At 44.3% G+C, this 22158-nt stretch overlaps 1 protein-coding gene across 1 annotated transcript in view; it reads right to left on the bottom strand.

Moving 5' to 3' along the window:
- Positions 1–18813, bottom strand: part of retreg1 (reticulophagy regulator 1) — a 75481-nt gene extending 56668 nt beyond the window's left edge. Inside the window, exons 1-2 of the mRNA XM_041841466.2 lie at positions 18520–18813; positions 17194–17312 (exon numbers count right to left, since the gene is read on the bottom strand). Coding sequence (XP_041697400.2) covers positions 17194–17312; positions 18520–18644 — 244 coding nt within the window. The 5' untranslated portion in view covers positions 18645–18813. The remainder of the gene's footprint in view (positions 1–17193; positions 17313–18519) is intronic.
- Between the last annotated feature and the right edge of the window lie 3345 nt (positions 18814–22158).

Below are 22158 nucleotides of genomic sequence, written 5' to 3'. Positions count from 1 at the left end.
AACATTTTTGCTATATTATTATATTATTGATCGATTGACTATGACTTTTCAGATCACCCAGTAATGCTATCTGCAGGGTTAGCTCCAGGTAAATATTGCAATCCTTTAGCCATTCCTGGACCTGTGTCCAAAAACAAGCTACAAATGGACAGAACCAAAACAAATGATCTAATGATTCTGTCTCTTCGCAGCAAGATCTGCAGAGCTGGGAAGATTGTATCCCCCATATAAATAACATTCTATTGGTAGCAAGAATTTTATATAATAATTTAAATTGAAAAATTATACGTTTTGAATCCGGCGTCGTTTTGCGTATCAGTTCATAAACACTATGCCATGGGATCGGTACGTCAAAAATCTCTTCCCAACTATTTTGCAATCTATATGGGACGGCTGTCAATCCTTTGGTCCTTAAATGAAACTGGTATACTTTTTTATTCATCACAGTTTTCTTTAACCAATTATGTTCTTTAATGCAAGGACGACAGACAAGTTCCTTACTTTTTCCCCCTTCCACTTTCCTCTTCCATTTTTGCGGTAATGCTGCAATTATTTGGTTGTAATTTTGGGTAGAGCAGACATTTCCATATGTTTTAGTTAGCTGCATGTGCAACATAACTACACCAGTCCTACCGATGATATAATTTACGAAGATTATACCTTTTTTTTAAATTTTGTCAAAATAAACTTTTTTTTTAATCAATTAGTATATTTGAGTTTAACCACAATATTTGTTGCAGTATTTGTTCTGTCATTTCTGGAGGATTAAATTGAAATTGCAACCAACTTTCTATGGCTTGTTTTAGAAATAGTGATATTTGGGAGATGATTTCCTTTTCAAATAACTGAAAGTGAGAGGTTGTAATCTGAATAAAGGGAAAAAGGCCATTCTTGAACATTGGGTGAGACAATCTTACTAATTTGCTAGAGAACCAGTTCGGATTTAAGTATAACTTTTGTATGACTGAAGCTTTTAGTGATAGGTCTAATGCTTTAATATTTAATCATTTCTGTCCTTCGAATTCATATTCATTATATAAATAGGCCCGTTTAATTTTGTCTGGCTTGCCGTTCCAAATAAAATGGAATATTTTCTCATATAATTTAAAAAACTGTTCGTTAGGCGTAGGCAAGACCATAAGCAAATAGGTAAACTGGGTTAATACTAAAGAGTTAATCAGGGTGATTTTTCCACAAATTGACAGGTATTTACCTTTCCATGGTAGCAAGATCTTTTCTATTTTTGCTAACTTTCTATTAAAATGTATTGGAGTGAGATCATTTATTTCATTTTGGGATATGTATTCCGAGTATATCCACATCACCATCAGACCATTTTATTGGTAAACTACATGGTAATGTAAAAATTGTATTTTTTAGTGATCCAATACGTAATATAGTACATTTATCATAATTTGGTTGTAATCCAGAGAGGTTAGAAAATGTATCTAGATCCTCTATGAGGCTGTGGAGGGATTCAAGTTGTGGATTTAAAAGAAAACATGAATCATCAGCGTACAATGACACCTTTGTTTTCAAGCCCTGGATTTCTAATCACTTGATATTATTGTTGGATCTGATTTTAATAGCTAACATCTCAATGGCCATAATAAATAGATATGCCGATAGTGGACAACCTTGTTTCACTCCTCTTGACAGTTTAAAACTTTCTGAGAAATAGCCATTATTTACTATTTTACACCTAGGGTTACTATACATGATTTTAACCCATTTTATAAGAGATTCTCCTAAATTGAAATGCTCCAGGCATTTATATATAAACCCCAGTCGTACTTTATCAAATGCCTTTTCGAAGTCTGCTATGAATAGCCTGGTTTCCCAGATTTTTCATAGTGTTCTATTGTTTCCAGTACTTGCCTTATATTATCTTCAATGTATCTTTCATGTAAAAAACCTGTCTGATTAGAATTAATAATGTCCGACAATACCTTTTTAATTCTATGTGCTATACATTTTGCTAGAATCTTTGCATCACAACACTGAAGTGTAAAGGGCCTCTAATTTTTTTAATGGACTGGATCTTTATATTTTCCACTTGTATCCTGTTTCAGTAATAATGAAATCAGACCTTCTTCTTGAGTGTCTGATAATCTACCATTTACATAGGAGTGGTTAAAACATGCTAATAACGGTCCTCTGAGTATATCAAAAAAGGTTTGGTATACCTCGACTGGTATGCCATCCAACCCTGGAGTTTTCCCGGACTTAAAGTCTTTAATTGCATCCAGAAGTTCCTCCTCTGTAATTTCAACTTCACATGAGTCTTTCTGTATGGCTGTTAATTTTACAATATCAATAGAAAAATAATCTCTACAATTAGCTTCAGTTAGAGGAGATGGAGGCGACTGAAATGAAAACATATGCTTAAAGTACTTTGTTTCCTCCTTCAAAATATCATTTGGTGAATCATGGGTGACTCCGTCATTTGTAACCAGTTTCAGTAAATTATTTTTGGTAGCATTCCTATGTTGAAGATTTAAAAAGAATTTGGTGCATTTTTCCCCATATTCCATCCAGTTTGCTTTATTTTTTATAATATATTACACTTGATCTTTCTTGAATAAGTTTCTCAATTTCTTTTTGTTTTTCCTCTAATTTATTCTGAGCCTCTAAGTTACCGTTTTTATTGCTATCTATCCATTCTGTTAGACCTATTTCCTTTGTTAGTATGGACTCTTTTGACCTAAATTGCTTTTGTTTTCGAGATGAGTACTGAATTGCATGGCCTCTAAAGGCACATTTAAAGGTGTCCCATTCAATAAGGGGATTTGCTGTACCTATGTTGTCAGAATAAATCAGTTATAAATTCCTCTGTCCTAGTTAAAAACAAGTTGTCATCCAATAGGCTTTGATTAAATGTCCAATATCCACGCCCACGTGGAAATTCTGTAAGAGTAATGTATATGCCAATTATATGATGGTCCGACCGCATTCTGTCCCCTATCAACACTTTTTAAACTTTTGGTGCCAACGAGAATTACATAAGAAAGAAGTCAAGACGATTAGCTTGATTGAGTCTCCGCCATGTATATCTCACTAGATCAGGATATTTAAGCCTCCATATATCTACTAGTTCTAATGTATCCATGACATTCACAATTTCCTTAAGAGCATGAGGGTGATTGTTTGTAGTGTGATTTCCTTTACGGTCCATAGAGCTATTTAAAACGGTATTATAAACTCCCACCATAATAATAGAGTCTTGAATTGCTTGCAGGGTTGATCATTTATTATATATATTGTCAAAGAAGTGTGGATCATCATTATTTGGTCCGTAAAGGTTAATGAGCCATATATGTTTATGGTCCAATAACATATTCAAAATAATCCATCTACCTTGCGTACAGTGGGGAGAACAAGTATTTGATATACTGCCAATTTTGCAGGTTTTCCTACTTACAAAGCATGTAGAGGTCTGTCATTTTTATCATAGGTACACTTCAACTGTGAGAGACGGAATCTAAAACAAAAATCCAGAAAATCACATTGTATGATTTTTTAATAATTAATTTGCCTTTTATTGCATGACATAAGTATTTGATACATCAGAAAAGCAGAACTTAATATTTGGTACAGAAACCTTTGTTTGTAATTACAAAGATCATACGTTTCCTGTAGTTCTTGACCAGGTTTGCACACACTGCCCACTCCTCCATACAGACCTTCTCCAGATCCTTCAGGTTTCGGGGCTGTCGCTGGGAAACACGGACTTTCAGCTCCCTCCAAAGATTTTCTATTGGGTTCAGGTCTGGAGACTGGCTAGGCCACTCCAGGACCTTGAGATGCTTCTTACGGAGCCACTACTTAGTTGCCCTGGCTGTGTGTTTCGAGTCGTTGTCATGCTGGAAGACCCAGCCACGACCCATCTTCAATGCTCTTACTGAGGGAAGGAGGTTGTTGGCCAAGATCTCGCGATACATGGCCCCATCCATCCTCCCCTCAATACGGTGCAGTCATCCTGTCCCCTTTGCAGAAAAGCATCCCCAAAGAATGATGTTTCCACCTCAATGCTTCACGGTTGGGATGGTGTTCTTGGGGTTGTACTCATCCTTCTTCTTCCTCCAAACACGGCGAGTGGAGTTTAGACCAAAAAGCTCTATTTTTGTCTCATCAGACCACATGACCTTCTCCCATTCCTCCTCTGGATCATCCAAATGGTCATTGGCAAACTTCAGACAGGCCTGGACATGCGGTGGCTTGAGCAGGGGGACCTTGCGTGCGCTGCAGGATTTTAATCCATGACGGCGTAGTGTGTTACTAATGGTTTTCTTTGAGGCTGTGGTCCCAGCTCTCTTCAGGTCATTGACCAGGTCCTGCCGTGTAGTTCTGGGCTGATCCCTCACCTTCCTCAATCACCCTCAGCCCCAGACCGAGGGTGATTGACCGTCATCTTGAACTTCTTCCATTTTCTAATAATTGCGCCAACAGTTGTTGCCTTCTCACCAAGCTGCTTGCCTATTGTCCTGTAGCCCATCCCAGCCTTGTGCAGGTTTACAATTTTATCCCTGATGTCCTTACACAGCTCTCTGGTCTTGGCCATTGTGGAGAGGTTGGAGTCTGTTTGATTGAGTGTGTGGACAGGTGTCTTTTATACAGGTAACGAGTTCAAACATGTGCAGTTAATACAGGTAATGAGTGGAGAACAGGAGGGCTTCTTAAAGAAAAAATAACAGGTCTGTGAGAGCCGGAATTCTTACTGGTTGGTAGGTGATCAAATAGTTATGTCATGCAATGAAATGCCAATTAATTACTTAAAAATCATACAATGTGATTTTCTGGATTTTTGTTTTAGATTCCGTCTCTCACAGTTGAAGTGTACCTATGATAAAAATTACAGACCTCTACATGCTTTGTAAGTAGGAAAACCTGCAAAATCGGCAGTGTATCAAATACTTGTTCTCCCCACTGTATCTGTTTGGACAATTTGCACATTCGGATCGAAATTACTGTTAATTAATATCATCACCCCTTTTGAGTTTCTTTGCCCATGGGAGAAGTATATAAACACACACGCACATACTCTAACACACTCAACCCCTTTCCTCCACAATCAACCATAAAATCAGATGCTCAACGGTTGTTACATCCCACAGCCCTACTCAAGAAAGGACCTGATTTACGAATGCATATACGAATGCATATATAGTTACAGCTGTTTGAGAAAGTATGCAAGATTGAGCAAAAATTGACAACAATGTGAGATTTGATTCATCTATTTAATCTATGTCAAGTCCTAGGTGATGGAGATCAGATCCACCCTCTTCACCTGAGACACAAACACTCTGGTCCCCCGTTGTAACCATTTTTCCCAAGCATCTCTGTGCAGTCAGACCTTTGATTATTTTGTGCCACCTGGGCCACAATGATAAGCCCCCTCTCTGATTGTCTGAGTGTGACCCCCTCCCCATGGGTTACTGCAGCCAGTGTTGCCAGCACTGCCACTACCTGGGTGGGGGTACCCCACCGGAATCCCCACCGGCTAGGTACAAGGTCGTCAAAGTTCTCATTAGCAGCTTTGAGAATTTCCTTGTATATTATGCTCTCCCATCAGGGGGCTCTGGCTTTGTAGGACCAACCCTGCCAGGCAGGCTCAGAATCTTGAGGGGGCGGTGCTGCTCAAGTAGGTCTCTGACCGCATTTATTTTTCTGTTTTGGCTGCATATAGGTAACTCACAGCAGGTCCATAAAACAGATGGGGACTTCTCTTTGGTGTATGGGTCACTCAGGTTGATGTCTAGGATATAGGGTTGGGGGTCTGTCACACCCTGGCTCTGGGACTCATTATGTTGAGCCAGGGTGTGTTCATTCTATGTGTTCTGTTTCTATGTTGGGTGTTCTAGGTTGTTTATTTCTATGTTTGACGGAGTGACTCCCAATCAGAGGCAACGAGTGTCAGCTGTGTGCTGGTTGTCTCTGATTGGGAGCCATATTTAACTGTCTGTGTTTCACTTTGTGTTTGTGGGTTTTTGTTCCGTGTTCGGTCATTGTCACTGAGGACTTCACGAGTCGTTTATTGTTTTGTTATTTCGTGTGTATGCTTTAATTAAATAAAGCAAGTATGTTCAGCTACTAACGCTGCGCTTTGGTCCACTCCTTCATACGACGTTCGTGACAGAAAAACCCACCATAAAAGGACCAAGCAGCGTGTCCAGGAGCAGGCAGACTGGACATGGGAGGAAGCGCCAGGAAAGGAGATGGAGAGGCTGGCGATGGCCCAGGTGGGCAAATCGTGGTCCTGGGAGGACATGCTCGGGGGCAAGGGACCTTGGGGTAGGATTAAGGCCCTGGCGAGAGAGGAGCAGCGGCGTCAGCAGTGCCATCGTCGGACGGACGAGAGGCACCCCCAATAATTTTTTAGGGGGGGGCACACGGCATGGGCGACTGGGCAGCAGGAGGCTGCCACAGGGCGAAATGGGAGACGAGGAGAGAAGGCCACCGGGTTACAGGAGCCATTGGCGAGAGGAGGGAAGGAAGTTGTAGAGGCACGGCGAGAGGTACTGAGGTGTATTGCCAGTCCGGTCCGGCCCGTTCCTGATCCCCGTTTAAGGCCAGTGGTGTGTGTTCCCAGTACGGTCCGGCCTGTTCCTGCTCCACGCACCAAGCCTACGGTGTGCGTCGCCAGCCCTGCCCGGCCTGTTCCTGCTCCACGCACCAAGCCTACGGTGTGCGTCGACAGCCCAGCCCGGCCTGTCCCTGCTCCACGCACCAAACCTACGGTGTGCGTCGCCAGCCCAGCCCGGCCTGTTCCTGCTCCACGCACCAAGCCTACGGTGTGCGTCGCCAGCCCTGCCCGGCCTGTCCCTGCTCCACGCACCAAGCCTACGGTGTGCGTCGTCAGCCCAGCCCGGCCTGTCCCTGCTCCACGCACCAAGCCTACGGTGTGCGTCGTCAGCCCAGCCCGGCCTGTCCCTGCTCCACGCACCAAGCCTACGGGGTGCGTCGACAGCCCAGCCCGGCCTGTCCCTGCTCCACGCACCAAACCTACGGTGTGCGTCGCCAGCCCAGCCCGGCCTGTTCCTGCTCCACGCACCAAGCCTGTTGTGTGCGTCGCCAGCCCTGCCCGGCCTGTCCCTGTTCCACGCACCAAGCCTACGGTGTGCGTCGTCAGCCCAGCCCGGCCTGTCCCTGCTCCACGCACCAAGCCTACGGGGTGCGTCGCCAGCCCGGCCCGGCCTGTCCCTGCTCCACGCACCAAGCCTACGGTGTGCGTCGTCAGCCTGGTCCAGCCCGTTCCTGCCACTCGCACCAAGCCAGGGGTGCGAGTCGTTAGCCTGGTCCAGCCCGTTCCTGCCACTCGCACCAAGTCAGGGGTGCGAGTCGTCAGCTTGGTTCAGCCCGTTCCTGCCACTCGCACCAAGTCAGGGGTGCGAGTCGTCAGCCTGGTTCAGCCCGTTCCTGCTACTCGCACCAAGCCCGGGGTGCGAGTCGTCAGCCAGGTCCGGCCCGTCGCTGCTCCACGCACCAAGCCAAGGGTGCGAGTCGTCCAGTCGGTGAGGCCCGTTCCGGCTCCACGCACCAAGCCAGGGGTGCGTATCGTCAGCCCGGTCCGGTCCATTGCTGCTCCACGCACCAAGCCAGGGGGGCGCATCGTCAGCCAGGTCCGGTCCGTTCCTGCCTCACGCGCCAAGCCAGGGGTGCGCGTCGTCAGTCCGGTGCCTGATCAGGTACCGGTCAGCTGCTCCACAACGGAGCGTAAGCAATCCGCTCCGTCGATGTCCAGTCCAGATCCAGCCAGAGGGGTCAGACCGGACCAGGGGCGCTACCGGGGAATTATGGAAGGGTGGTGGTCAAGCCCGGAGCCGGAGCCGCCGCCGAGGAGGAATGCCCACCCAGCCCTCCCCTGTTTTGCTCGTATTTAGGCGCGGTCGCAGTCCGCGCCTTTAGGGGGGGGGTACTGTCACACCCTGGCTCTGGGACTCATTATGTTGAGCCAGGGTGTGTTCATTCTATGTGTTCTGTTTCTATGTTGGGTGTTCTAGGTTGTTTATTTCTATGTTTGACGGAGTGACTCCCAATCAGAGGCAACGAGTGTCAGCTGTGTGCTGGTTGTCTCTGATTGGGAGCCATATTTAACTGTCTGTGTTTCACTTTGTGTTTGTGGGTTTTTGTTCCGTGTTCGGTCATTGTCACTGAGGACTTCACGAGTCGTTTATTGTTTTGTTATTTCGTGTGTATGCTTTAATTAAATAAAGCAAGTATGTTCGCTACTAACGCTGCGCTTTGGTCCACTCCTTCATACGACGTTCGTGACAGGGTCGTTCCATCAAGATAGGACAATTAAAAAATATATTATTAAAATATATTATTATTATTTTAAAATGTATATCCCTCATCTGCACAAAATTGAAAGCTCTCTCTCACAACCCCTGCTCACAGACACACGTTGGTTCTGGGATATGCAACCATTTCCTTTCTCACTCACTTAACGCCACACTTATTCAAACACAAAAACGCACACCACACCTTCCATCACAATAAATCCACACATACCCACATACTGTGCCTTCTATGTCTTCTGTTTGCTATGTTTTTATCTCCACTATGTTGATTGAGTACTTGTGTTCTAATTTAGTTGTATTTGAAGATTTATTATTTTGCTTGTTATCTTTTCTTGTAATACCGTCTTAACCCTTTATAAAATACTATACCTACAATAAATGTGCTTTATTATTACAATCCTTACCATGGCTAGTACTGGGTGTTCCATTATTCGACTCCTCTATTAGAACTTTCAGAATAGCCATGGAGTAGTCTTTGTGTCGCGGAACATTTGGTTGTCAATATACAGTTTATCGACAACAAGAGCAACACGCTTCCCTTTTCATCTATTTTCCTTGATGATTGGGTACAGAACTTTGCGCCGTTCTGCAATCTTCCTCGGGAACTGACAATTCATGCCTATTTTCGTGCCAGCAAGTCTTTTACCTAGGCTTTTAACCATTACTTTATCCTTAAAAAAAGCAGATTTGGCAACGATTGGACGCTCATATCTCTGGCCTCTTTGTCCGAAACGGTGTACACGTTCGAGTTAGATCTTGTCGACAGCCTCAAGTGGAATTTGAAGCGCTGTAAGAAAGAAGTCCTTCACAATTTTTTCTGTAATCTCTCCCTCTTTTTCCTGGATACCCGTAAGTACTAGATTTTCTCTCATCGATCTAGTTTGTATGTCTAGTAAGGCTTCTCTCAGAAAGTTGTTCTCCTTTTTACGTTCCTTAACGTCCGTTTCCATCCTAGTGACTGCCCCTTTTAGTTTTTTTGTATCGCTCTCCATTATCGCAGCATTTCCATCACTCATTTCAAGACTCGCCTTCAACTCTTTTACATCATTACTGACCAACTCTAGTATGCCCAGTTTGTCATTTATCGACTTCAACAGGTCGCTTTCCACACTTACCAGTCCCAGTGGTGAAAACCATAAATCATCTGTATCGGTCGAGGAGTCGCGTTTTCTCTTGGAGATTGATTCTCCTCGTTTATCTTGCATCATGTTTGGGTGTTGCGTGTTGTTGTAATATTTGTCGATACATTTCTCTAGTCTTATCATTTGTTTTGTGTTATTATCCAGATTGAATGTTATTACCCTCGAATATATGAAATGTTAATATTTAGTCTAACTTACTGATATTGAATATTATGTTTTTATCTTGAGGTGATTTGTCCCGCTGTGTATTCAATACGCCATCTTGTATACCTGCTTTCACTCTTAATAGCTTTGCACAATCTTGGCATTCTCTCAACCAGCTTCATGAGGTAGTCACCTGGAATGCATTTCAATTAACAGGTGTGCCTTGTTAAAAGTTAATTTGTGGAATTTCTTTCCTTCTTAATGCGTTTGAGCCAATCAGTTGTGTTGTGACAAGATAGGGTTTGTATACAGAAGATAGCCCTATTTGGTAAAAGACCAAGTCCATTTTATGGCAAGAACAGCTCAAATAAGCAAAGAGAAACGACAGTCCATCATTACTTTAAGACATGAAGGTCAGTCAATCCGGAACATTTCAAGAACTTTGAAAGTTTCTTCAAGTGCAGTCGCAAAAACCATCAAGTGCTATGATGAAACTGGCTCTCATAAGGACCGCCACAGGAATGGAAGACCCAGAGATACCTCTGCTGCAGAGGATACGTTCATTAGAGTTACCAGCCTCAGAAATTGCAGCCCAAATTAAATGCTTCACAGAGATCAAGTAACAGACACATCTCAACATCAACTATTCAGAGGAGACTGTGTGAATCAGGCCTTCATGGTCGAATTTCTGCAACAAAAAACACACAACTAAAGGACACCAATGAGAAGAAGAGACTTGCATGGGCCAAGAAACACAAGCAATGGACATTAGACCAAATTTTAGATTTTTGGTTCCAACCGCCGTGTCTTTGTGAGACGCAGAGTAGGTAAACGGATGATCTCCACATGTAAGGTTCCCACAGTGAAGAATGGAGGAGGTGGTGTGATGGTGTGGGGGTGCTTTGCTGGTGACACTGTTATTTCTTTAGAATTCAAGGCACACTTAATCAGCATGGCTACCACAGCATTCTGCAGCGATACGCCATCCCTTCTGGTTTGGGCTTAGTGGGACTATCATTTGTTTTTCAACAGGACAATGACCCAACACACCTCCAGGCTGTGTAACGGCTATTTTACCAAGAAGGAGAGAGATGGAGTGCTGCATCAGATGACCTGGCCTCCACAATCACCCGACCTCAGCCAAATTGAGATGGTTTGGGATGAGTTGGACCGTAGAGTGAAGGAAAAGCAGCCAACAAGTGCTCAGCATATGTGGGAACTCCTTCAAGACTGTTGGAAAAGCATTCCAGGTGAAGCTGGTTGAGAGAATGCCAAGAGTGTGCAAAGCTGTCATCAAGGCAAAGGTTTGCTGTCATGAAGAATCTCAAATATAAAATATATTTTGAATTGTTGAACACTTTTTTGGTTACTACATGATTCCATATGTGTTATTTCATAGTTTTGATGTCTTCACTATTATTCTACAATGTAGAAAATAGTACATATCAAGAAAAACCTTGAATGAGTTGGTGTTTCCAAACTTTTGACTGGTACAGTATATATATATATATATATATATATATATATATATATATATATATATATATACAGTATCTGGATATTATGTGTGAAATGCTTGATAATGTAAGTGATATCAACACAGTGCCTTCGGAAAGTATTCAGACCCCTTGACTTTTTCCACATTTTATTATGTTACAGCCTTATTCTAAAATGGATAAAATAAAAAACATTCCTCAGCAATCTACTAAAAATAACACATAATGACAAAGTGAAAACAGGTTTTTAGAATTTTTGCAAATGTATTAAAAAGAAAAAACAGAAATACCTTATTTACATAGGTATTCAGATCCTTTGCTATGAGACTCGAAATTGAGCTCAGGTGCATCCTGTTTCCATTGATCATCCTTGAGATGTTTCTACAACTTGATTGGAGTCCACCTGTGGTAAATTCAATTGATTGGACATGATTTGGAAAGGAACACACATGTCTATATAAGGTCCCAGAGTTGACAGTGCATGTCAGAGCTAAAAACAAGCCATGAGGTCGAAGGAATTGTCTATAGAGCTCCGAGACAGAATTGTGTCGAGGCACGGATCTGGGGAAGGGTTGCAAAACATTTCTGCAGCATTGAAGGTCCCCAAGAACACAGTAGCCTCCATCATTCTTAAATGGAAGAAGTTTGGAACCACCAAGACTCTTCCTAGAGCTGGCCGCCTGGCCAAACTGCGCAATCAGGGGAGAAGGGCCTTGGTCAGGGAGGTGACCAAGAACCCAATGGTCACTCTGACAGAGCTTTAGAGTTCCTCTGTGGAGATGGGAGAACCTTCCAGAAGGACAACCATCTCTGCAGCACTCCCCCAATCAGGCCTTTATGGTAGAGTGGCCAGACGGAAGTCACTCTTCAGTAAAAGTGTCACGATCGTTATACGGAGTAGACCAATGCGCAGCGTTAGTTGCAAACATACTTAACTTTATTATCTTTAGTAATAATATAACAACAAAACAATAAACGAAACGTGCAGTCCTACGGCTAACACGGAAACAAACCAAACGGAAACAAGATCCCACAAACACTAAGGGAAACAGACTGTTTAAATATGGCTCCCAATCAGAGACAACCAGCAACAGCTGACACTCGTTGCCTCTGATTGGGAGCCACTCTGGCCAACATAGAAATACACAAACTAGAACTCCCACACAGAACATAAACACATAGAATCTACACACCCTGGCTCAACATATAGAGTCCCCAGAGCCAGGGTGTGACAGTACCCCCCCCCCCCCAAAGGCGCGGACTGCGACCGCGCCTCCACATAAATAAACCAGGGGAGGGCTGGGTGGGCATTCCTCCTCGGAGGCAGTTCCGGCTCCGGGCTTGACCACCACCCTCTAATAATCCCCCCGTAGCGCCCCTGGTCCGGACTGGCCCCGCTGGCTGGAGCTGGACTGGACATCGTAGGAGCGGATTGCTTCAGCTCCGGTGTGGAGCAGCTGACCGGTACCTGACCAGGCACCGGTGACCCAGGCACGGGTTGTGCGTGGAGCAGCAACGGGCCGGACCGGGCTGACGATGCGCACCCCTGGCTTGGTGCGTGGAGCAGGAACGGGCCGGATCGGGCTGACGATGCGCACCCCTGGCTTGGTGCGTGGAGCAGGAACGGGCCGGACCGGGCTGACGATGCGCACCCCTGGCTTGGTGCGTGGAGCAGGAACGGGCCGGACCGGGCTGACGATGCGCACCCCTGGCTTGGTGCGTGGAGCAGGAACGGGCCGGACCGGGCTGACGATGCGCACCCCTGACTTGGTGCGTGGAGCAGGAACGGGCTGGACCGGGCTGACGACTCGCACCCCTGGCTTGGTGCGAGTGGCAGGAACAGGCCGGGCCGGGCTGGCGACGCGCACCGTAGCTTTGATGCGAGTGGCAGGAACAGGCCGGGCCGGGCTGGCGACGCGCACCGTAGGCTTGGTGCGAGTGGCAGGAACAGGCCGGGCCGGGCTGGCGACGCGCACCGTAGACTTGGTGCGCGTGGCAGGAACAGGCCGGGCCGGGCTGGCGACGCGCACCGTAGGCTTGGTGCGAGGGGCAGGAACAGGCCGGGCCGGGCTGGCGACGCACACCGTAGGCTTGGTGCGAGGAGCAGGAACAGGCCTTACCAGGCTGACGACTCGCACCCCTGGCTTGGTGCGAGTAGCAGGAACAGGCCGGGCCGGGCTGGCGACGCGCACCGTAGGCTTGGTGCGAGTGGCAGGAACAGGGCGGGCCGGGCTGGCGACGCACACCGTAGGCTTGGTGCGAAGGGCAGGAACAGGCCGGGCCGGGCTGACGATGCGCACCGTACACTTGGTGCGAGGGGCAGGAACAGGCCGGGCCGGGCTGGCGACGCGCACCGTACACTTGGTGCGAAGGGCAGGAACAGGCCGGGCCGGGCTGGCGACGCGCACCGTAGGCTTGGTGCGAGTGGCAGGAACAGGCCGGGCCGGGCTGGCGACGCACACCTTAGGCTTGGTGCGAGGAACAGGAACAGGCCGGGCCGGGCTGGCGACGCACACCATCCACTTAGTGCGGGGAGAAGGAACGGGCCGGACCGGACTGGTGACGCACACCACTTGCTTGGTGTGAGGAGCGGGACTGGGTTTCGTCATAACCCTCCGCTCCCTCAGCTGCCTACCGAGTTCCTCTCGCCGTGCCTCAATTCTCACCTTCTCCCTTATCGCCTCCAATAGCTCCACCCTCTGCACCACTAACTCCTGCTCCCTCTGCGCCAATAGCCCCCTTAACCTGGTGGCCTCCTCACCTAACCTCCTCCTACGCCCTGTAGCTGCCTCCTGCTGCCCCGTCGCCCATGCCGTATGCCCCCCCCCTAAAAAAATGTGGGGTTGCCTCTCGTCCGTCCGACGACGACATTGTTGACGCCGTTGCTCCTCTCTCCGTCGCGCCTCTACCGTCTCACTCCATGGACGGCGATCCATTCCGGCCTGGATTTCCTCCCAGGTCCAGGACCCCTGCCCGTCCAATATTTGCTCCCACGTCCAGGCTGCCTGCTCCTGGACACGCTGCTTGGTCCTGGTATGGTGGGATCTTCTGTCACGATCGTTATACGGAGTAGACCAATGCGCAGCGTTAGTTGCAAACATACTTAACTTTATTATCTTTAGTGATAATATAACAACAAAACAATAAACGAAACGTGCAGTCCTACGGTTAACACGGAAACAAACCAAACGGAAACAAGATCCCACAAACACTAAGGGAAACAGACTGTTTAAATATGGCTCCCAATCAGAGACAACCAGCAACAGCTGACACTCGTTGCCTCTGATTGGGAGCCACTCTGGCCAACATAGAAATACACAAACTAGAACTCCCACACAGAACATAAACACATAGAATCTACACACCCTGGCTCAACATATAGAGTCCCCAGAGCCAGGGTGTGACAAAAAGGCACATGACAGCCGGCTTGGAGTTTGCCAAAAGGCACGTAAAAACTCTCAGACCATGAGAAACAAGATTCTCTGGTCTGATGAATCCAAGATTGAACTCTTTGGCCTGAATGCCAAGTGTCATGTCTGGAGGAAACCTGGCACCATCCCTACAGTGAAGCATGGTGTTGGCAGCATCATGCTGTGGGGATGTTTTTCAGCAGCAGGAACTGGGAGACTAGTCAGGATCGAGGCAAAGATGAACGGAGCAAAGTACAGAGAGATCCTTGATGAAAACCTGCTCCAGAGCGTTCCGGACCTCAGACTGGTGTGTGCCTTTCCAAATCGTGTCAAATCAATTTAATTTATCACAGTTGGCCTAGAAACAGGATGCACCTGAGCTCAATTTCGAGTCTCATAGCAAAGGGTCTGAATACTTATATAAATAAGGTATTTCTGTTTTAAAAAATTTAATACATTTGCAAAAAAATTATAAAAACCTGTTTTCGCTTTGACATTATGGGGTATTTTGTGTAGAAAAATAATATTTAATCCATTTTAGAATAAGGCTGTAACGTAACAAAATGTTGAAAAAGTCAAGGGGTATGACTACTTTCCGAAGACACTGTATATAGGGCAATCTTACCCTGCAAGCAACAGTATCTATGCAGGCTTTGGCTCCAGCCCAGCATTAAAGGGTTAGTTCGGGATTTTGGCAAACTTTATCTACTTCCCAAGAGTCAGATAAATGTGTGGATATCATTTGTATGTCTCTGCCTCTATTATGAAGGAAGTTAGAGGTCGTTTTGCGAGCCAGTGCTAACTAGCGTTAGCGAAATGACTAGAAGTCTACAGCAGGGGTATTCAACTCTTGCCCTACGAGGTCCGGAGCCTGCTGGTTTTCTGTTCTAACTGATCATTAATTGCAACCGTCTAAATCAGTCCCTGATTAGAGGGGAACACTGAAAAAAAGCAATGGAACTGGCTTCGAGATCCAGAGTTGAGTTTGAGGGGTCTACAGGACAGACTTCCAGTCATTTCGCTAATGCTAGTTAGCAATTACGCAAAGCTAGAAAGAAACTTCCTTCAAACTACACGCAGAGACATAAAAATGGTATCCACGAGTTCATCTGACTCTGGGGAAGTAATTAAAGGGTCTCATTGCCAAAATCCCGAACTATCCCTTTAACACACCTGATTGTACCACTCAATCAATTATATTCTTCAATCTACGCTGGAACAAAAGCCTGCCCCCATACCAGCCCCCGCAGAATACAATTTCTCACCCCCACCCCCATCTGAGCAAGTATACATACAAAATGGAGTGTTGTTCTTATTTCATCACCTTTCAGTGATAACATTGCCGGTGTACTACAACAACAAAAATATGCTTTCATATTCATTATATATATTTTTTTTCATCACAAATAAAACTGAACCCTTTAGTCAAATGCAAAGCATAATAATCAGTTATACCACAGCATTGTTTAATACTCGTTTCTGATTGGTTAGAAGGGCATTCTAGAATGGACATTAAAACCAGATAACGGGACAGTTGGAAAAAATATTGAAACACCTTGCAATGACGCAATAAGCGCCAAACATGCAGACTGTACTTGCTACAAAGTTACTGAAAGCTAAACCAACAACCACACAAACCAAAATTGGATACATTGTAAATGCAGGTCCAATGAGGAAAAAACGTAGCTAACTAGCTAGCATTGATTTGTTTTTGCAGAGACATCTTTTTTTGGAGCATCTGATGACTTAACGTGGTGAGGGATGAACATGAATTTCTCTGGTCCCTACTGTTGCAGTCATGACGCAAGTGGCGCTATGCTGTCAAATACTCCCACGTTTCTAGTTTGACCAGCTGTTTTCAGCAACTGATATTTTTTAATTAGCTTGTCATATTGGCAGGTTTGCTAGCAACAAACTATTTGCCTAGCTTCTAGCCTAGTGTTTGATATGCAACGCGATCTCCTCATAATGAACAGTGTTGAGTGTCCTGATGAGAAGGCAAACTTTTCTAGCTATGCCAGGCAAAATAGGGCATTATCAGCTCAATGTTATGGATGTATGCAAATAAAAGTCAATAGAAAACAGCTCCTTTGCTGTTATTCTGGCTGCAGAGGTTGTGACTGTGTTAGCCGTAGCTAGCTGGCTAGCTAGCAAGCAAGGGATAAGAACATTGCCAGCGAGCATGGCAAAGGAACATAAAGAACGAACGACTGGGTCACATCCATAAATATCGAACTAATCGAACGAACGACTGGGTTGCGAGTCTGTAGCAACCAAAAGCTGAGAAAGTATGAATTTGCTTATAAAAAAGAAAATATCAACGAAATTAAAGTATTTTGACCGGTAAATGTTTGCTTTCATATATTTTTGGGGGCAACTGTGGTATAAGCGGGATAAACGCCTCCATTCTGTACGTTACCGGCAGGTAGCCTAGCAGTTAAGAGCGTTGGGCTAGTAACTGAAAGGTTGCTGGTTCGAATCCCCGAGCCGACTAGGTGAAGAATCTGTTGATGTGCCTGTGAATAAGGCACTTAACCCTAATAGCTCCTGTAAGTCGCTCTGGATAAATGACATTTAAACAAACAAACCTTGGAAAAATGAACTCCGCAAAGGGACTCTGCGCTGCGTTGTCCATTATTTCCAAGGTAATGTACAGAATGTTGGCGTTTATCCCTTAAGTATTGAGCGGTGCACTGCATACCTTTAGAGAAAGAGACACATCTGGAGAGAGCCACATCTTTAACAAGCAGCACTGTCACCATCAGAGCCAAGGAAAGGGCAAGAAGACAGTACGCTCTATAGGAACTGAGGGCCACAAACCTAGAGGATCAGAAATAAACAATGTCATTATCTGTCTTATCTCTCATCCTGATGCCATGTTGTGAGCTTGTACTGTACATGGAGAAGAATTCAACAAATCATTAAGGATTGCAGCTAACTAACTCAATTAGTGAACAAATTAAACAGACAAACATATTGAGAAATGATTAATTGTCTCAAACTGATATTGGGTTGAGACATTTTCACTCTCACAAAAAAAAGATTGCAGTCAGAGTGCAGTATAACTGCAGTACACAGCAGTATAACTGTAGTTTGAGTGCAGTATAACTGCAGAATGCTGCAAATACTGCGTCCAAAAGAACACCGTTTCTTTTACTGCAGTAATTTTGTAGTGTAACTGCAGTTACAGTGCTGTTATTCTGCAATTACTGCATCCAAAATACCACGTCGACTGCAGTTACTGCACTTTTACGGCAGTTTCAAAACCGTGATCTTTTTTTGTAAGGGCAATATGCATTCAATACCACTCAATGCCCTTCACTGTAAAACCATGACTACGAAAACCTCTCTTTTACTTTCTCTCTTCTGTTCCCATTTTCTAGTCATAACATGCCTTGTTTTTGTGTTGTTGACATTGAGTTACACTTGCTTGGCCAAGGTAATAGCACAGCTATAATCTTTACAAGTTTATAATCCAGGCAACAGCCTACTGTGAGGAACAAAACAAACAAAACAGGATTTGAGCATTTGCATGATTGCATAAAATGTCCTGTTAACCCAAATAGATTGTTTACCTAAGAAATGCTTAGGTTAGCTGCAGACATAATTAATGTCAGAATAATGTATAAGTGGGGAAGGACTGTTGCTTATTCAATGTTTCCACTATAGGCACACACACATACACGCGCACACGCACGCGCGCGCACACACACACAGACACACACACACAGAGAGTCGATCCTTTTGTTGTTCCCACTCCCTATCCAACACAAATGATGAATTTGTCATTATACACAGCCATGTCATGATGTTGCATCATATTGTAATTGCATACAATATGCACTCACTCCAAATCAAAGATCTGCTTTGCAAATCATGATACTGTAGGCTATAATATACACAACATTTCACCACAAATAGAATTGTACAGATATGCTATAATAATAGAGAACAATTGTAAAAGCAGTCAATGGTTTCAATAGGTGGTTTTCAACGACTGACATCATTTCCACTGCGTCATGCTTACCAGTACACAGCAGTGGTGGCAGCAAAGAATGTCGTGGTCCTGAAAGGTCTCTTCCAGTTGATCACGTTTGAAATGCGACAGTCCCCTATAACAGCCTGCTCTTCCTCGTGCCCAGCCGCCGCCATCGCCCCACCTGAGTGTCCAGCCCTGGCCAGACTCACCGCTGCAGCCTCCGGCCCCGCCTCTGTGGCAGCATCCTAGAATCCGGGTCGATTCTGACGTGGGAGAAGCTATACGGACACGCCTGGTGCACAAATGGTTGACCTATGTCGCGCAGCTGAGTCGAGTGTGGAGACTAATGGATTCGGTTCAGTCAGTCGTCCTGATAAAACCTTCCCAGCTAGTTTATGCTGGCTAGCTAGCAACAACAGCAGCATGGTGCTACTTAAAAGAAAGCTCATGTTGATGGGCGAGGGAGAAATAACTGTATTAGTCACCATCTGGATTTGGTCACCATCTCCAACTTGTTCCATTCCACGTGATTTTTTATTTCCAGTAGGATAATAGCCTACATGATAAATAACTTATAATATTGGTAGTAACTATCTGGATGTCACCTAGCCCAAGATGTACTCAAAAGGAGCTTAATTTTACTCCTTAAGGTCAAAGGACCTTATATGTTATTTTCAGAGGTAGACTGGCTCTGGCAGCCAAAACAGCCAAATACTCCAACATAACCTGAATCGATTCTTAATTGCGATACGGTTCTAGACACACAAAGCCCTTTACTTTCATATCACATCAAAATAATTTCACAAATGCAAAATATACACTTAATGTACACAGTAGCAGTGCGTGGGTAAAATCACTGGGGAAGCCAAGCCAGAAAAAAAGCCATATTACAACCTTCTGTATGTGTTGTAATAATTATGCTGTTTGCTCTATAAATCCTGTTAGTACATAGGCCTTGCCACCTTGATATGTAGGTCTAAGGCCAAGACAATAAGAATACATTTTCGGACTACTAAACAACTATTGATTTAGAACCATGGGGTTACCGCAATTTGCAAAGAAAACAGGAGCTGTCTCCACTATTCCAGCATAATTTCAACTTCAACATCATCAAATCACCTATGCTTAGTCTAATACAGTGGCAACTAAAAGAAACCAAAAACAATTTGGTCCAATCAACGTAAGCTGAACATGATGTGGCTGTCCATGGTACTGATTTCTGTGTATGTGGGTGTGTGTGTGTGCAAGTAGAAAAAACATGTTGACTCACCCTAGAGAAATGTCAATGCCATCCTCCTCTCTTTCGTGTTGCTGAAACGGTCTATGACTCAATACACACTTTTAGTTTTTGTTGTCCTAGGCTACCTGGCTAAAATGCTTGCTGGCTAGCCTAACTTCCTTTCATGGGCAACGATGAGCTAGCTAGTTAACATTACCCTACTAGCTACATCTAGCTACATATTGAACTTCCATCCTCTCAGGCCAGGGGCACAATGTATGAATTTATGGTTGGATCAGAATCGCTGATATAATCATTGGCCAGTACGGATAATTAAGTAAAACCAGAAGTCCAAATCCCTATCTCCATCCATGGCTAATTTAGGAAAGGGACAATTATAGCTAGCTAGCTAGCCAATTAGCTTTGCTTTTGATGTGATGTGTTGGTGTGAAGCCAAATCCAAACTGGCTTCCCTTGACACCATTTTTTGGTGTGCCAGGACCATTCAACTCTCTCAAAAACATAGCTAGCTATCAAACAATATGACATAAAATGCTGTGTAAAATAGCTAAAAGGCTATAAAGTAACATTCATTGTAAAGATATCAGTCACTAGTGGAAACATTTGCAACTGCAATTAAGTTATGTTATCTTTTTAATGTATTTTACCTCAGACGATCTGGTTGGTAGTTAGGTTCTAGCTAGCACTCCTAGCAGCTGATAAACTTACCACAAAATCGTTTTGTTGAAATATCTCCAAAAGTTGTGATGACACAGAGGACATTTTTTGTAGAGCAAGAGCAGTGGCAGCCAGGGAAAATGTTGGCAAAATAATTTGGTGACATCTTGTGGTCTTTATGTGAATAAAGAGTTACCCCCTAGTAATCGCTCCTGCCCGAGAGTCTACACATTTTGTGAGATGCTAAAAATCGTAATCATCTCACTGGCATCTTCTCTGGCGAGCTCTCATTGGCTATTGCTGATCACCGTTCTCAAATCTTCTTGTTGCACATCTCACACTACAAGAGCATTGAAGATTGTGTGCAGATAAAAATCAGACATGTTTGAAAATATCGGGACGTCTGGGAAGGCCCTCAGATTGAGTCTCTGAGCTGCTCACATTAAACAAGCGTCAGTGATGGCCGCGCGCACTGAGTAGGCCTAGGGGCCTGTGCAATGACATGGGGATTTTGTCTCCAATCTCAAAAACGTGTCTGGGACAACTAAATCGGGCCAAAATCGTGTAGGATACACCCGGCTTTACTGTGACAAGCGGGAGCGAAGGACACTGTGCCCCTGTAACGTTGACGCAGGGAGTCAGGAAACAGGTGCAGTTAGGGAGTTTAATAATAATGAACACAGAAAGATACAAAACAAGAGAAATGTCAGACAAGGAAACATAACCAATACTTCCTGATAACAAAAGAGTGCTATATAAAGGGTAAGTAATCAGGGAAATTGACACAAACATCTAGTGAGCAGTGAATTGATTCAAACTATTATTAGCATGACAAAGTGATATCTCCAAACCACACAACCTGCAAATAGAATAGAATAACCTTATTTTTCACAGTGGTATCCAAATTAACAATAAATACATAAAAGCACAATACACATGACATACAATACATTATACACAATAAACACAAAGTCACAAGATTCACATTTGATTTAAATCGGTACTGATGCAGGTAAAAAAAAGGCTCTCTTGGTCTTGCGAGGTAGACCCATAGAACTAGGAATTAGAACAATAGTAATTTATAGGATCTCTATGGGTAGACAGACCCCTGTGTCTCAGTTCTGATGGCAATATCTAATACTCTATTTGAAAAAAAAGTATGTTTTGATAAGAAGAGATGATTCACAATCCATTATTGATAAAAGGAAATATTAAGTACAGGGGAAGAGACCCCTAGTCAAACTGTGGTGGGATTCAAACATTATTTACGATAATTGAATATTTTACTGGGACAGTGTGAAGATGTACCACTGGGTGGCGCTGAAGCTGCACTACATGACTTTCTCACTACAGTATTGAAGAGCCCCTATCCTTTTATTTTGTCCAATTCTAAATCAGCCCTTAGCCCCTACTCCACGGCACTTCTTGTAGATTGAAATGTATTTGATAGGAAGAAGAAGCAATATGGTATTAGCTCCACATTTCCCCGACATATTTCTTATACCTATCCAATTCTTTTTTATCTAACATTTACACAAGGGCCGTCCGTGCTGGTAGGGTCTAGGGAGGGACTATGGGTAGATTTGGTGTTAGACAACTATTGTTCTTAACAGTGTTGTGAGTCCTAAGCAGACAGACCTATTTTAATCAAATTATGTTAATCATTAAGCCCTGCTTAAATTAGACAATGTTTATGTATACCTGTCGTCGGTTGCAATACATTAGACATGCAAATCATGCCATGGACTGTATGTGGGTGTGTGCAGAGATAGGCAGTATTCCTGTTTCAT

The sequence above is a fragment of the Coregonus clupeaformis genome, chromosome 21 (genome assembly GCF_020615455.1).
Source record: "Coregonus clupeaformis isolate EN_2021a chromosome 21, ASM2061545v1, whole genome shotgun sequence".
NCBI lineage: Eukaryota > Metazoa > Chordata > Actinopteri > Salmoniformes > Salmonidae > Coregonus > Coregonus clupeaformis.
The sequence above is the reverse complement of the archived record's forward strand: the minus strand, read 5'-3'. Positions and strand labels throughout refer to the sequence as shown.